Source organism: Delphinus delphis, chromosome 12 (genome assembly GCF_949987515.2).
Source record: "Delphinus delphis chromosome 12, mDelDel1.2, whole genome shotgun sequence".
NCBI lineage: Eukaryota > Metazoa > Chordata > Mammalia > Artiodactyla > Delphinidae > Delphinus > Delphinus delphis.
The window spans coordinates 31,638,863-31,656,562 of record NC_082694.2 but is presented as its reverse complement, the minus strand read 5'-3'; the positions used below and the strand labels follow the sequence as shown (position 1 = coordinate 31,656,562).

Below are 17,700 nucleotides of genomic sequence, written 5' to 3'. Positions count from 1 at the left end.
CCTACCGGCCGCGCGCGGCTCTGCTGCGGTTGAGCGGGGCGGGCTTGCGTCGGCTGTTGGAAATCATTACCTACCTACTTCCCGAGGCTGGGAAAGGGGGAAAAAAGAAATCCTTGCGAAGCTTGCTCAGGCGTGGTCAAGCAAGCACGAGGGACTCCGCACGCATGCGCGGAACAGTACATTGCTTTTCCCACTTAGATAGGTGCTGCGTTTGCACAGCCTGATCCTGCGGAACATCCTAGACCCGCCTATTGCCTCTGGTAGGAACCCGCTTGCCATTCAGGCCCAGTTCAGTGACTGTCTCAAAAGATGCCCTGAAGCATACCCTGGGAAGGTTCTCGCCTTTCTCCAGCGAGCTGCCTGCTCTTCTCCCATGGGGCCCCTGTGGACCTGGGTTAGGCTGGGTTTGTGGACTCGGTCATGTTGGACCAACAAGCACAGAGAACTCACCTCGTGTGGAGCTGCCTTTTGCTGTATAAGCATGAGTATTGAGTGATTTCCAGAGCAAAGTACAAAAGTTCGTTAACTATTCTCCAGGATCTTACTGGGGTAAAAAGCTTTCTCTAGGACAGCTGTTCTCAAAATGTGGACTGAGGGCAGCAACCGCATGGGAACACGTGGGAAGTGCAAATTATCACACAGCACGTTAGACCTACTGAATCACAATCTCTGGAGCTGGGGTCCAGTAATCTGCTTGAACAAACCCTCCAGGTGATTCTGATGCAGGCTAACGTTTGAGAAGCACTGTTCTAGAAGATATGCGCAGAGGACTGGTTTCTGTAAGGGAAACAACACATCTGTTGTCGGACAAGTTGAGACCACATGGAAGGGGAGGCCTCTAAGGGGGTGGGCAGGGCTTCAGGCTGTGGCTGCTCTGGGGCTGGACACGTGAGCCTCCTCTGAGTGCATCTTACATTCTCAAGGCTGCGGCGTGTTGGCTTCTGTCTTTGCTGACCCATTCTAGACCTCAGTGTCATCCACGGCTTTCCCCTTTACTCTCTTCTAGACCTTGAATCAAGTGTGCAATGTGGCTCTTCCACCCAAGAACATACCCCAGTTAGGAACCATCTTGCTGTCTTCAACTTCTCCCTCTCTTATCTGTTCCTTCCCATAAGAAAAATCCTGCCTTGCCCCAAACCACCTTAAAACCACCACTTTTTCTTCCCCCAGCAAAGTCGAATGGCATAAAAGAGTTGTCTACACTTTTAGCCTCTAGTTTTTCACATCCCACTCTTCAAACCACTGAAAGCAGCCTTCTGTGTCCCACTGGTGTGGGGAGGGGAGCTGATCTAGTCAAGACCACCCACATCATCCATGTTGCTGAACCTGAAGGATCCTTCTTGGGTTTTACCTTTCTTGACCTCTGGAACATGGAATGCTAAGGGTCTCTCCCTCCCTTTCGTAATCTGATTCCTTGGCTTCCCTGGCACCACAACTGCCAATTTTTCCTATTATTTTTCTGGTTACTCCTTCTCCTTTCTCCTTTGCAGAATTTCATCTGCCCGCCGCTTAAGTGTTGGTGCTTTGGGGGACCTCATTCCAGGTAGTACTCTTACGATTTGTGTGTGTGTGTGTGTGATTAATTGACAAACTTCAATTAATTGACAAACTTCAGGGAGTTATGCCAATTAGCATTTCAGTCAGCCACCAAAATATGTTTCTCTCCCTTGCAAAAACTGGATTAAAAAAATTTGGGAGGGGGTCTTCCCTGGTGGTGCAGTGGTTAAGAATCCGCCTGCCAAGGCAGGGGACACTGGTTCGAGCCCTGGTCCAGGAAGATCCACATGCTGCGGAGCAACTAAGCCCGTGCGCCACAACTAGTGAAGCCTGTGCGCTATAATTACTGAAGCCTGCACTCCTAGAGCCCGTGCTCCGCAACAAGAGAAGCCACCGCAATGAGAAGACTGCGCACCACAACGAAGAGTAGGCCCCGCTCGCCGCAACTAGAGAAAGCCTGCGCACAGCAACGAAGACCCAACGCGGCCAAAATAAATAAATAAAATAATTCTTTTTTTGCCAATTATTGGTCATTTACATTAAGTGGAAAACAAAACTGGTTAGAAACAGCACCTACAGTATGATCGCATTTACGTAAAATAGTTTGTGTCTCTGAGTATGTGCTTGTATGTGTGAGCATAAAGTGTCTGGAAGGCTGACTGCCAGCCTCCTTTCTCTTTCCCCTCCTCTGGCTGTTTTCAGTTCCTTAAATATGCTGAATTATTTCCCACCTAAGGGCCTTTGTATAAATTGTTCCCCCTTCAGGGAACAGTGCAGAAAGCCACAGGCAACCCCAGGCAAGGAAAAGGACCACTGCTTCATGATCCCAAGCCCCTTCCTTGCAGGAGGCAGGTGTAGAAAGAGGAGAAGAATGGTCTTTGAGCCTAACCAAGGGAAAGGAAGAAAGCTCTAAGGCAGATACAAGATGGAAGTTTGAAAGACTTGGCTAGATTTTTTAATACTTGACAGTAGGATAGAAAATAAGATAGTTTTTAAAGATGAAAGTAACCAGAAAGCAATGGGATTTGCTGAATTTCAATCAAGGAGTGAGGCAGGAAGAACAAAAAGATGACATTTAAGCCCTTTTTCTGATTGTATCTTACTGAACTCATTCTGTTCAAAATACTGGTTGTATATATATATTTTTAACCATTCCCTTTACTAGCTACTCCAAAGATATCCAGTTCCTCCTCATTCTTAGCAGATTTGACTTCACAGAGAAAAAGATAGAGGCCTTGGTGGTAGCAGTGGTGGCAACTGACTCTCTAAACTATTAAAGCCTTGCACAAGCTCACATACTTATCTCTTTCTGCTGAAGGCATCCAGAATATTCCACTTCAGGAGCTTTGTTTGGAACTACCCTTATCTACCTAAAAGTAGAGCCTCCCAAAAGATTTCAAGTGTTATAAATCCTCTCCCCAGGAGTCTAGCAGCCAGGAAAGACGGACTCTTATCACTGAAGAGGAGAATTGGCTCAGGGATAAGAAATCACCTAAGCAGACATTCTCACAAAGCTATCACATCTCTATTCTCATAAGAAACCATTTATCTTTTCCTAAAAATCATTTGTTTTCTCATAGGTGTCCTTCTCCCCTTCTCCTTCCCCTTCTCCTTCCCTCTGATGGAAGAAATGTTCACATACTGAGGTATGGGGAAGTTATTCTCTGGCTTATACATGATTTGGCTTGAACTTTATGCTAACTAAAATAGTCTGTCTTATCACCTGTCAACCATATATTGTACACGTACTTTAACCATTGAAAGAATGTTGCCCACCATCCAGTTATATAAAGGGTTAAGTCACAGTCCGTTGCTGTGGTTCACAGTGGGAGCCCTGAAGGGAATTCAGGGGGAAAAAACCAGCCCAGGATAAGGCATTCTGCGTTTTGAATAAACTGGCCCCTAGATAGTTATGATGCAGACCTCAGGAAGAATTTCAATGACCCTAGATTCTTGCATCTTCCCATACATAGAAGGTCACTAAAATCATTAACTTGAGATCGCTGTTCTTTGTGATTAGCAGTCATCTTTTATCAGGATCTATGCTTGACCGGCCAAAAACATCAGGTATCTCTGGGCTCCTCCCCTACCTCTTCAGAACAGTCTTCTCAGAGCTACTGAGAGGCAGTTTCTCAAGCTATAGTCCTGAGTTTGGCTTGAATAAAACTCTCTTCTATTCTTATTTAGATTGTTTATTGATTATTTTGTTTGTTTGTTTGTTTTTGTTTTTCAGTACTCGGGCCTCTCACTGCCGTGGCCTCTCACGCCGCGGAGCACAGGCTCCGGACGTGCAGGCTCAGCGGCCATGGCTCACAGGCTCATACGCTCCGCGGCATGTGGGATTCTCCCAGACCGGGGCATGAACCCGTGTCCCCTGCATCGGCAGGCGAACTCTCAACTACTGCGCCACCAGGGAAGCCCTGCTTATTGATTACTTGCAGCAGCACCTTATTAAGATGATATTGGGTTGGACAAAAAATTCGTTCGGGTTTTTCATGAAGCCCGGGTTACGGAAAAACCCGAACGAACTTTTTGGCCAACCCAATATATATAAGACCCAAATTCTAACTGCCACCATGAGTTATATTTTTCTGTGAATGCCCATGTAAGTATGTGAATAAAAATCTCTTTCCTTTGTAATAAGCTAAAGGGGAAAAGAATTTGAAAAAGAAGAGATACAGGTATATGTATAACTGAATCACTTTGCTATACACCTGAAACTTACACAACGTTGTTAATCAACTATGTTCCAATAAAAAAAAAAAACCCACCTCTTTTCTCTTGCTAATCTATCATTTGGAAGTTTAATTTGCCAGCCCTCAAGAGTTGAACCTAAGAGTGTAGAGAGAAAGTTTTCCTCTCCAACACTGCACTAATCCTACCTCCTTCTTCCCATAGCAGAAGAGGCATCTTTCTTACCCAAAGCCAGTACCTCCACCTGTGTTCTCAGTCCATCTGCTTCCTTACTCCCCCTCCCAGTCCTTAGGGACTTCACCCAATTTATTATTTTTTTAAGTAAAATTTTTGTTCAGAATATATTAGATTTACACAAAATTTGCAAAGATAGTACAGATTGTTTCTGTTTATCCCTTACCCAGTTTTCCCTGTTGATAGCATCTTACATTACCATTATACATTTGCCACAGCTAAGGAACCAGCATTAACCAAACTCCACAGTTTCGCGTTATTCTCTTGGTTAGACTGGGGTTATGGGTTAGGGGGAGGAAGACCATAGAAGGAAGTGCCCTTCTCATCACATCATAGGGTTCGTGTTATCAACATGACCTATCACTGTTGCTATTAACCTTGATCATCTGGCTGAGGCAGTGTTTGTCAGGTTTTTCCACTGTGAAGTTACTCCCTTCTCCTTCCCCTTCCATACACTACGTTTTTTTTTTTTTTTTTTTTTTTTTTTTTTTTTTTTGCAGTACGCGGGCCTCTCACTGCCGTGGCCTCTCCCATTGTGGAGCACAGGCTCCGGACGCGCAGGCTCAGCGGCCACGGCTCACGGGCCCAGCCACTCCGTGGCACATGGGATCCTCCCGGACCGGGGCACGAACCCGCGTCCCCTGCATTGGCAGGCGGACTCTCAACCACTGTGCCACCAGGGAAGCCCCGTACACTACTCTTTGAACGCACAACCCACACTTAAGTTTTGTGGAATTAAGCTCCACTTTGGGGAGATGGGGGAGCTAAATAAATTAACTGAAATTCTTCTGTATATGTCTTTTCTTCATTTATTTATTCAGTCATTTTTTATATCAGCATGGGCTCATGGATATTTACTTTATACTTTGTTGTAACCTAATACTATGTTATTTATTTCATTGCTTAAGTTGTTTCAGCTTTGAGCATTGGAAGTTCATTCAGGTTGGGTCTGTGCCCCTGTGATTTTATTTATTATTATTTTTAGCACTCCTTTACTTTCCAGCACTACAGATGCTCCTGCTTCATTTTGTATATTTCCTGCTCCAGCCCTAGAATCTGCAATTTCTCCATGGAGCCCTGCTTCCATGGAGAAATTCCTTTAGAGAATGGTTTTTAGAAACGAAGATCTGGGTGCTGGGTGTGCTTACTGTCCATTTACTTTTCATTTTGTTATTCCTTCATCTTCATCTGCTCCCTCTCTACAGATTGTTTCTCCTTAGCTGCTGGCATACAGACATATTCAAGTGTTTCCCTCATTAATCCTTCTTTATCCATGTTCCCCACTGGCAAGCTCCCTAGATCTCTCTTCATTTCTGTTCGAGCTCTTAGCATGGTCACATTTTATATGAATTTGAAAGTGCTGTATGAAAGATTAGTAAAGTCTCAACTTGTGTGCAAAATATAAAATAAATACAAATATAAAAAACTGTCAGGTAAAGCACAATTTCAGGTGGGCTGAGGGAATTGTGATATTACCACATGTTGGTGCCACTAAAGCTGGTGAATCAAACAGAAATAGCTAACCTTGATTGAGCACTTAAAGTGGGTCATTTTCTAAGCACACCTCATAGCAATCTATATCATGGGCATTTAACGTTATCCCCATTTTACAGATGAAGAAACTGAGTCCCTTAGAAGTTCAGTAATGTTTCAAGATTACACAGCTAGGAAATGATGGACAAGGGATCAATGTCCTATGCAATGTATTTCCATTTTATTGTAATTATATTCATTGGAATCCAGCCTTTTCTATATACATTTTACAATGGAGATTTATTCGTCAATTTTTAGTTCATTTCAAATTTTACCAACGGTTTCTACTACTGAGTTCTCTCGTGGCCACTATACCTACTAAATTCAAATTTCCTGAATCAAAATTTTGATTTAAAATGTCAAGATTTCAGTCTTCCATCAATTTTTGATGTGCAGTTTTAGCTGTTTTGAATTTTACTTGAATATGTCTACCAGTAGTATTCATTATAAACTGAAAAAAGGCTGACAGTTTATATTTAATTTTTGATTAAGAGAAAATTGTGATCCATTCCTCTCAGATAACGTAAGGTTTCTCTAAAGAGTGAAAAATAAAATATGTCCTTGCGGTCAAAAGGTCCTGCTCAAAAACAGGATGAGGCATGGGAGATCTGGTAGAACTACTAATTTCACAATATCTGACTTTAAGAATTCCACATGTAGCAATGGCGTTGGTCCCAAATCTCGGCACTGGAATATTGGGCTGCCTTCTGAAGGGAATACTTGGAGTCCTTTGGGCCTCTGGGCTAAGCTTACATAAAAGCAGGTTGAAGAAGTACTTGGTCTCCTTCCTTGTAGGCTGACATACTTCAATATGAGGAAAGATAAACTCAAGGAAAAAACACATGATGTAAGGGGAAAGATCTTTATCTTCAAATACAGAGAAACAGGTCTAAACCATTTATTCTTGGCTTTTCCGGGCCTCGCTCTGGTTCCTTCCACTTGGTTCTAACCTAGGGGACAATCCAAGGGCACCTCCTCCCTGGCTGGTCTCTTACCAACCAGTCTCAGGGCTGGCAAAAGTGAGTCATCAAAGGCTGTATGCAGAGAGGCCACCCCAGGGGAGCTGGAGCTTCTAATTCTGGCTCTCCCTACAATTAAGGCAGAGATAAGTCACCACAGGTAAGCTCTGTCCACCTCTGCAGAAGGCTTCTCCTGCATCTCAGTGGGAGTGATGCATCTGAAAGGGTTTCCCCCAGAACAGTCTGAGTCACGATAAGGAAGACTACTTTTGGCTAATGAGAACTTGAAATAGAAAAAACATAAGAACTTCACATTGTAGAACTAGGTAGGGCACATATTTAAAGATAGATGAATCAGATCTTAAATAAATCTTCAGAAAAAGTAGGCAACTCTGGCTTTATTCATGCATCTTATACTAGAGCTCTTTGGATCCCTGGATCTTCTTTGAACACCATGTCTGTGAACTCAGCCCATTACCAATTCTTCCTGAATCATGGATGTCAAGCTCATTAAAGCTTTGTTATTTTCTCAGATTTGGAAAGGACATAGGCAGGCAGGTTTTCCCCACAGTATGGATTTAAAATTTTTTAGGTATAATCCACTTCCACTAAAGATTTCTCTCTTTAGTTTCTTATGGTCTCTCTTTAGGGATTTTTTTTTTTTTGGAAGACTGCATATTAATGCAGGTCACATTCAGATAACACATTTTAGAAGTTCACAGGAAACTTTACATTGCAGGGAGCTCTGGGATTTTCCCAGCTCAGTCCTTATGGCTCCATTATCCTGTATTATTTCATTTATGCCTCCACAAACATCTAGATGAAAAGCAGGTCTCAGGAAATAACAATGCCAGCATTGGAAACCAACCAACCAATCAACCAACCGACCAAGAGTTGCTCTTTGAAACTTAAAAATGTAGAGCTAGGCTTGGTACTAAGTGAAAGGTGCTTATGGAGTCCTTCAAGCCTAGGAAGATCTGACTTAAGAAATAATACAAAGTGTAAATCATTTATTTTAATTAGGTCCATTTTAATAAAGTGTACAGGAGTTTACAACTCAAACAAGTATTCATAAAAACTATCAGATACATAAGATAGCTCACACAAAGGGTGCAGTAACATAAACCCAAGAGTCTGCAAAAAAGAGGTATTGCAAGAACTGTTAAGATTAACTCTATAAATGTTTTTTCCCTTTCTCATGTTCACAGACCTTGAGATTGTATGCACATATTGTTTCCTGAGGTCTCATGACCTCAACACTCCTTACAGCTGGGTCGACCTCCTCATTCAGTCAACTCAAAATATAGTCAGTAGGAGTTCGTTCACCTCTTCTGCATGGAACGAGCACGGTCCTTGGCCTTTATTGCATTCCTATCCCCTAACAAATGGCGTTAAATATTCCCTCTTTCAAAGTAACATATTGCAGGCCTTGTAGTATTCTGCTCACTACTGCCCTCCCAATACCACACATGAGAGTTTAGGTCAAACCCTACTGAGTTTTATCCTTGTGGATGAGAAGAGCATGCTTACTGTGGAAATGAGTCTAAGGCAATGGCTGCTTTCTCTCACCGTTGCCCAGTACAACTCCAGTTCTAACTCGGTAGGCTAACGGAACTGAATTTACTCATTTCAAATACCTACTGTCACCTCTTGGTATTCTTTGGATGCCTTCATTAGGAGGTCTTCAACACCATGGCAGAAAGCATGAGGAGACACACACACACTCCAATCACACTCCTCAAACAGGAGTCTTTGGTGGACTCAGATACAACTGACTTGCCTTTTCAGAGTGGGAAGGTGATATTGTCTTCTCTCACTCCCAAAATCTCACTTTAACTGACATTGGTAAAAAAACCACTTCTGTAATTCTTTACCAAAAGGAATCATATAGATCCTTCTAACACGTATATATGGTTCTATTAAATGCAATGTAGATGACATTGACTTAATTTCAAGAAAAAAACATTGTTATTATAAACTCAAAACACTTTCACTCATACTGAGATTGCAGAGAAGTAACTCAGACTAAATTTCTTATGGAATTACAAGTTACAGGAATACTGGACTAAGCCACCAGTGTGCTGGTTAACATTTAGCCTCTTTTTTTGGCTTGTGGGATCTTGGTTCCCTGACCAGGGATCGAACCTGGGCCCACGGGAGTGAAAGCACAGAGTCTTAACCACTGGACCACCAGGGAATTTCCCCATTTAGCCATTTTTACAAGCTACTCTAGAGTCCCTTCAAACATAAACTTGCCCCTGCATTCTAGGGCACTCTGGGCCTGTGTTAGATCAAGGTAGAGAGCATGAGGTTTCTGGGCTGTGTCTCCAGAGTAAGGCTGGGCTTCTGCCAACCTTCCTTCATCCTTTCTTCTAGTCCATAAGAAAAGGGGAAGGTGAGCCATTTCACTCTTATTTGGAATTATTCCAGTGTGGTGAGATTATCACAGGCTAGGCTAAAATTTAAGAAAAAACTGTTTACAGTAACAAGGGAGGCAAATAAAAATTAGCATGATCATTCATTCAGTCATACCTCTCACTCCCCACTTATTGGTACGATTATAATAGGGGAATGTCAAGTGAGGAAATGAACAAGGAACGTGAGCCAGGAAGACTTGCAGGGGTAGAGAAAAAGCAGGAAAGACCTGTGTCTGGCAGTTTAAAGATGGGATCTGGGCATCACATGTGGGAGGCCTGTTTCCTAATAAAGGTCAAGGTGCAAATGAGGCTGGTAGGACCAGGAAGTCAGAGAGCAAGATGGCGTCCTGGCAATCAAGACACTGCCAGTGTGGATTCCCACATCGAAGCTGAGCAGCTAGTTGTTTTCACAGCCTAGCAAATTTATCTTGTAGCAAAAGAACACAAAAACAATTCCCAGCCAGATACTACTTTTTATTTTCAAGCGTTTTGAAATCCTTCCTTAAGTGAACTTCACAAGTTTGCAAGTGTTCTGGTGGTTAAAACAAACAAAACCAACCAACAAACAAGTAGTCGACAGTCACTGGAAAAAGCAAGAATTTAAATTTACATGATTACATTTAAAATCTTCATGTTTACTCCAGAAAGCAGGATTGGAGGATTAGAACTCAGGGATGGCTGTGGGCATTTACAAGGAGCTCTTGCCTCCTTACAAGCTGTGGTCTCTTCAGAGGCTCTCCTATGTACCTTTCATCAGAATAATCTGGGTTCCAAATTTCTCATAGAAAACTGCATCTGTGTGACCAGCAGCAATTCCGAACTTGACTGGCCTGTGTTCTCCAATTTTAATTCCAAACACACAGCAGAGAATAACATCTTTCTTTATTAAAGGGACCCAAGGGACTCCATTTTAGGTAGTATCCTTCCTGCTAAAGAGTGAGTTGGATCTCACCTTTCTCTAGTTTCCTATAATAAAATTTCCTATTTGATAGGATGCATACATACTATATAACCTATGTTTTGACAACTTCCTTAGGGAAGCAAATACAGCATGATCGAATTTCTATTGTCAGAATCACTCTGGTGATTACACCTATTTTAAAGAAAACTGAAATCCGCTACTTTTTGAGTCAGCGAAACGTCCACCAAATAGTTGAAAACATTGATGTACGTGTATTCTAAAACTTACTAAATAATGGGTCAATAAGATACTGGTATTTTTCTTGACAGTTCACAAAGGTTGCCAGGTTAAACTCAGACCTAACATGGGCGAGTGAAGACATATATACCAGTCCACACATACGAAATTTTCAACTCAACAATGAGTGGGCCCAAAACGAAATGGAGTTTGTGACCTAGATTTCTTTGGGTCCTGCCCTGCATCTGCTTCAAGCGTCAGATTTTGTTCATTCCGTTTTCCAATCTAACCAGGATTTGGAGCTAAAGGGTTATCTGTGTGTGAACCCAAGAAACAGACATGCTAAATATTTTTCACCACACATAAGATAACTTCATGAATTCAATAGTGCCTGTTAGTCCATTAATGTGGATCCTTTAAGAGTTCATTAGTGCATGCCGTGGGTCAATGCTTTATGTCTAAATGTACCCTGGCTCATTGTGCTCCACTGAAATGAAAGGTCACAGGTTCCTGCATTCCATATACGTGTAAAGCAAGTAACACGTAAAACAAACTAAAACAGGTAATGCAGTATTTTGTTGACTATATGTTTTCTTTTTCTCCTTAGTGTTAACCTAATGCAGTAGTTGTTGGAAACATGCATTCGCTACTAATTCAAAGCGCCCTGAGCACTCCTGATTCCCTTAAAACGAAAATTTTCCAGATTTCCAGATTCAGGATGGACTCTGGCAAGAACATTTTATCTTTATTATTTTTTTATTTTTTGGCCACGCCGTGCAGCATGCGGGATCTTAGTTCCCTGACCAGGGATTGAACCCATGCCCCCTGCACTGGGAGTGTGGAGTCCTAACCGCTGGACCGCCAGGGAAGTCCCAAGAACATTGTGTCTTTAAATGACACATTTACTCTATATGATCCAAAGAAGATCAGCGCAGAGTTCACTAGTTATTAACTAATAATTAATGTAATCCGATAGTCCTAAAATTTTCATGCATCATTCAGTAAGAACACCACAAAAGTAATCTGCATGTGTTTATATTCATTTCTTGTTCAAAAAAGGTATTTAGAGTCTCCAGCCATCATAGGTCTCCAGTGAGAATAAAAAAGGATTACAAGCACAGCTTGACAAATGATTCAATTATGTAATAAAATTACCAAGATTTTATTGATTTTCACCTTGAGAACTAAAATATCAGAAGGGGAGTGATCAAATAACCAAAGGAAAGTCATTTTGCAGGACTGTTACAGAGGTAATCCTGAACACCTCTGGTGAATTAGAATGACCTTCTGCTTTAAGAGTTTCTGGGTGAGAACTCTCCTTGAATATTCCCATCCTTTTCACTCCTGCACGTGAAGGCTTTAATTGATAAAGGCAAGGGAAGAGCTTGGGGTGCTAAGTTCCACACCTGTTAGCCAAAACTATTCAAATGGAAAGATGATTCTACATCCACTGTTACACAGAAAATTCAGAAATGATCATTGGGAGAAAAGCCCAACGAACATTTAACATCCATAAAAGTGAAGGACCAGCACTGCTGAAACCTCAGTTGGAAAATCATTGCTAGGAGCCCTGATCCAGTACCTATTATTTAAATTTATCTTTTAACCTGGACAGCTGAAATAGGTGGAGACTAAACTAGAAAATGTCTTGAAAAGTGTCTGTTCATATTTTACTGCCAAGATCCCTGAACTTCAAATTTAAAAGTGTGACACTTAACTGCAGTTGAGTTTGGCATTCAGGCTTGATTCTTGGACAAATTTCCCATAATCCTTAATTCATTAATCTGGGTTGGTAAGCAACTCTCCCAACATCTCCAGCTAATGGAGAAATCATTAACATTTACTACAAGTCACAGGAAGCTTTCAAGTTGAAATAGGAAATTGAACATCTTCAGCAGAAATCTTCCCACTGAGACATAAGTTTCATTTCAAGGCACTAATAATAAAGGGTATGAAAACAGCCAAGAATAAGTCAGATCTTTCCAGAAATACAAGACATTTCAAAAACACAAGTGAGGCACCTATCTGACATACTTTAGCATCCAAGGGGACAGAGAATTGAAAGGTTTTCATGGCTGGCTGGTTCAGCTCTTTTCCTTTCTCCCAAACTTATTTACATGTCTCAGATTTCTATTTCCTCAAGAAGCAGTAGACAAAGGTGACAAGGATGTGGAAAAACAAACAAGCAAATCTAGTTTGTAGCCTAGTCTCATGATTAATTAATTTCCTATTGACAGCATGGAGTGCTCAGACCTAAGGTTTTTAAGTACTTTTTAAAATTACTTAGACCACAAACCCAGTGTTTGGAACTGTAACATTGTGCTCTTTTCTATTGTTCTGAGGGGGAACTGTATAAGGATAATTAATTTTTCAAGCCTGTGTAAATGGAATTTGTTCATAGCAAATTCCAGAGGGGAAAAAAAAAATCTACTTAGAAACTTCAGTTCCAACAGGATTTTCCTATACATTCCAATGAATTCAATTTTGCCATGAGAAAAGAACTCAATAAAAACAGGGTTCAAGTCAGTTAGGTCAGGAGACCAATGTCAGCAAATGAGTGATTGTGGAGGTACGCGAGGTGGGACAGGGTTTAGCTAAAGGAAGAATGTTTCCTGTGCACACAGACATGCACACACACAGCTGTGCGCTCACACGAATTTTTAAAGTGTGCACATGGGGAAGGCTCAACACTATTAGACACGAGCATAGATATCTGTTTGCATATCTACAAAGGAAAGGATCTGACACACGTCACACACCCACAGACACTCATGCACGAGGACCAGTGTGGCTTGCACAGACTCAGATCCAGAGAATCCTTCTAGAGCTGCCGGCTTCACAGGAATGATGCATATCTGCGGGATTACACTTCCTTTTGATGTGTAGAATTTTTATCTGGTTTTCTTTCCTGAAATATACCCTTTTCAAGAGTATGAAACCAAGTCCGGGAGGAACTCATCTTGATTCCTTGATAGACATGACTCAGAACAGGAACTACAGGAGTCAAACTAGCAATAACATGGCCCCTTTGGGAAGTTATTTCTGGATTTACTGGGAAGTAGTTCTAGACTTAAACAGTTTCTAGGCAAACAACAAAAAGCAGAGCTCTGGGTGGAGATGGAGATGGAAATGCCTGGAAGTCCAGAAATCAATATAAACAAAAGAATTGAGCATAACTTAAAGGAGTTTCAACTAAGTTATCACCTCGACTGAGTTTGCTGACTGAAGAATTCCTGCTGACTCATGGAACTGAAAGATAATAATTGATATGTCAATATTTCTTCTTAGGAAGGCTCAGCTGGGAGTGATGTGGTGGGTGTTAAGGGTGGGGTAGAGACAGAGGCCTAAGGCTCAGGTATGGCTCCTAAGGTTTCTGCTTGCCTGATTTCGAAGGAAAGGGCGCTAAAGCAAAAGGATCAGCAGCTGGCAGCTCCGTAGTCCTGGAGGAAAGGGATGTGATGGAAACAGAGCCAGCTATCGACTGCTTATTGGTTTGCGAAACAATTTTGTAGGCAGCGATGGGCTGGGCTTCTGGACTTGGCTCATCTTCTGGGCTATAGTGACGGGAATATTTGGATAAAGACTGGGGGCGGAATGGTTTGCCAGCCACGGGGCCTGAGACAGATTCTTTCTGGGGCTGAGGTCCTTTGTTTCTGTCATTAGGATGGGCGCCAGATTCCAGAGAGGTGCCCCTGGGAGAGACGCTGTCAAGATGGTCTGCTGCTTGTACAGAATGGGAGGGGTGGTTAGACGGTTGGGCAAAACCAGCCATGGAATACTGAGCTCGGACAGAGGGATGCACGGCTCGATCAAGGCCCGGGAGCAGAGGGATGTCATTGGTCTGACGGAGGAGACCGGGCTGCGCAGGAGACTCTGGGGAGGCGCTCTGGGCAACGGTTAACTCCTCCATGCTTTTCTTCTTAGTGAAAGGAGCTCTCAAGAACACGTCCGCCTCCTCTGGCTGGGAAGGAGCCACGCCGCCCTTGCAGACAAATGGGGCTTTGGTGAAAATGTCCACGTCATCCGCGGGAACCCTCGAGCTCCTGAAGGGAGCAGTGGCGAAAACATCTGGCTCACCGAGTCCATCAGCGGTTGGCTGCGTGAGGGCTCCGAACTGGTTCTTTCTTCCACCTTGCGCTGCCTTGGCTTGCTCAGGAGAGACTTCTGGCTGAGTGAAGGGAGTGGCTCCTCCCAGCTTCCCCTGCGGAGGCCTGCAGCTCTCATCCTCTTCTGACGACTCCAAGAGGAGAGGTCGAGACCCACTGCAGTCCAGCATGTCCCCCTCGAGGTCGGTCCCTTCCTCTTCACTGCTGTGGAACGAGCTGTTGCTGGAAGGGCCATCTCGGGCCAAGTAGTCATATTCTAAATTGTTCTGAGTTTTCATTCCAGGTACTCTGGAGGGGTCTGGATACAGGGGAAGGTCTTTAAAACCCGTTGATTCTTTAAAGTGCTCTACAGTTATTACAGGATAGGGATTGGGCTCTCTCTGGATACCTAGAAAAGCACAAAACACAGAATTAATGCACAGGTCCATTCAACTCTCCTTGGAACATTTAATGGTCAACCCGTGGCAGAAACATTGTGGAACCAAATAATAGATGTTGAAAATGGAAAAGGAAAAACAGAAAAAGAAAAGTCAGGCAAGGAAACTGCACACAAACTGGAACACAACCAACCACGGTCTCACATTTCGGAACACGATAGGCACGATGTGCAGGAAAGGAGATGAAGATGTTAGGCACAAAGACATTCAGCGTAACTATGCAATGCTCCTACGCACGGGGCCAGGCACTGACACCTGCTCTACCTGGTGCTGGCTCAGGATGGAATGAAAACAAACCCAGTCACTCATCTCCACATCCACCATGACAGTTGTGGCTGATGCAGAAATACTGTCTGGGGACAAACTCAAATCAGATGCGACATGTGGTCATCTGCTCCACACTGCCTGTAACTGAGGATGGAACCTCCCCCCCGCCAAAGCAGGAGAACGTGGCTACTTGATAAATGCAAAATTACTTGATGATTTACATCATAAGTACTATTCAAAGAGCACAAGAGTGCCTCAAATATGAATACTGAAGGCACTTTCTAAGGGGAGGAGACATAATCAAAATCATATTAAATCAATCACCTTCAGCTAGAGTTGCCCTGGAATTTTGTTTTCAGTCTTCTAAGTTAGCAAAGATCTCCTCTGCTTAAATGAATCCATCATAAAGTTCTTTAAGCAGAAGGAGTAAAATGCACAGGTAATTACAGAAGTATTTGCAAACTCTAATAAACGAATCTATTTTTATCTAGGTAGAGGTGCCTCAGGGTGCTCTGGCTTTTAAAATCAAATAGACAATTATCAGAATGCAAGAGAGCTTACCTTCCAAGAAATATTAGCAGGTTGGAAGTATGTCATTGGGCACATGTTAGCAAGAGGGCAGGAAAAAGGCATATGTAACTAAGCAAGAAGAATCCAGAGAAAAGCGTGGCTGGGGGTAGAGATATCATGTCATCATGGGTTTCCCAACCCACCAGGGTAAGAAATTACAGGTACCATGCTTTGGACTCTTATAGATGACTCAGAACCTCTGTACAGCGGAAATTCAATCATCCCCTCCCCACGTTACCCTCTCCCCTTCTAAGCAAACCATTAGGTAGTAGAAACTTCTGCTAACAATTTTCCCCTGCTAAAGTTTCTGCTTGAATTAATCACACAGAACACAGCAGAAGCAACATCAAAATCAATTTATTGGGAAACCAGTTACTTAGAGGCATTACATTGTAAAGAGACGTAGAGAGAGATCTGAACATTTTAGAAGACACTGTACAAAAATACTATGTTTCTCTGAATCCTGTAACTTTTTAGCAGTGCTTCTTTTTAAACAGTTCTGACCTTAAATATTGTTTTCAGAAACAAAAAAGGTGGGTCCCCCCCCACCCCGCCACCATTTTTATTTCTCTTTCTAGAACTCTGAATGTATTTGGTGAATTCCAAATTACAGTCTTTAAGTTAAATTCTGTACTGGTGCCAAATGGCTTTCTGAATAGTAAATGAAGAGGATAAATGTTTCCTTGCATTATAACTTTAGTATGTGCACCCATATGGTGATAGGAAAGCGTTAGTCAGGGGACAGGAAATAAACAGAACACCTTCTCCTTTGCAATATATGTGGAAAGACATAATTCTAATCTCTCAGGCAAGTATATCGATGTGAGATCTGTCACAGTGATTCCCAGATGATGATGTCTGTGGGGAAATTCAAATGAAATGGGGCAGAGAAGTTTTCCAAGATAAGATTTGCTGAGCAAAGTGGTACGAATGGCCCCCAAAACTCCTTGAACTGCTTTCTAACACAGTTATCAGTTGGACGGTTTTTAGTTCCCAAAATTAAGTCATGACTTCTCATCTTCCAAAACCACCCTAGAAGCTGATGTGGTTCTGTGGGAGAGCAAAATATCTCTTAGGAGAAAACTGGCAAATTTAGTCATGACCAACTCTGGCCACCATGGGAACCAATAATGAAAATGAGCACTCGTTTGACTGAAGCTAGTGCTCTGGGGAAATTTAAATGGAACGTAGTCAAATCAAATTGTGTGCACAGACCTCCAAAAAGCAGCTACCTATAGAACGCAGGGCATCTCGGATGCCTGCAGTGTTAGAGTACATTGTGAGAGCTGTAAAGTACCAAGCAGGGGTACCCACGTGCAGAGTCAGACAGGCTAGAAGGGCATTCCTAACCTATCTAAATTACTTACGTTAAAAGTGAGTTCTTGATCAAGTCAACTGTAAATCTGCCAACTCAGAGCATATTCTATGACCTTCATGATGAATAGGAAAAATCACACCTAAAATTGCGACAACTTTTAAAAATTTATATATAGTCACAAAAATACTATAACATCAAGTTTGAAAGGAGAACTAGTCTCCAGTCCTTCAAAACAAGGCCAGACCTATTCCGTCTCTGTCTTTGAACATGAATCTGCTCTATAGGATTGGAAAAGCACCTTTAAAGGATTTTCCCTTGAAGGCCAGATCTCTTAACCTTTCCATTCCTTTTAGAGGAGGTGCAGTATGACCAAGGCTGAGAGCAACCACCCTTTGTAACCCTCCAAGCCTGGCGTTCTGGAGAACAAAGACACGCAGTGGGTATGGGGCACGCAGACATCCACATTCCCTCAGGGAATTTTGGTGGTGGCAGCACAAGAAACAAAGCAGTCAAGAGAAGGACAGAGTCTA

The 17,700-nt window shown here is 42.5% G+C and overlaps 1 protein-coding gene across 2 annotated transcripts in view; it reads right to left on the bottom strand.

Moving 5' to 3' along the window:
• Nucleotides 1–11,246: 11,246 nt before the first annotated feature.
• Nucleotides 11,247–17,700, bottom strand: part of AAK1 (AP2 associated kinase 1) — a 169,123-nt gene continuing 162,669 nt past the window's right edge. For both annotated transcript variants that reach the window (XM_060026435.1, XM_060026436.1), the window contains one exon: nucleotides 11,247–14,966. In XM_060026435.1, the coding sequence (XP_059882418.1) occupies nucleotides 13,837–14,966 (1,130 nt within the window). In that variant the 3' untranslated portion in view covers nucleotides 11,247–13,836. The remainder of the gene's footprint in view (nucleotides 14,967–17,700) is intronic.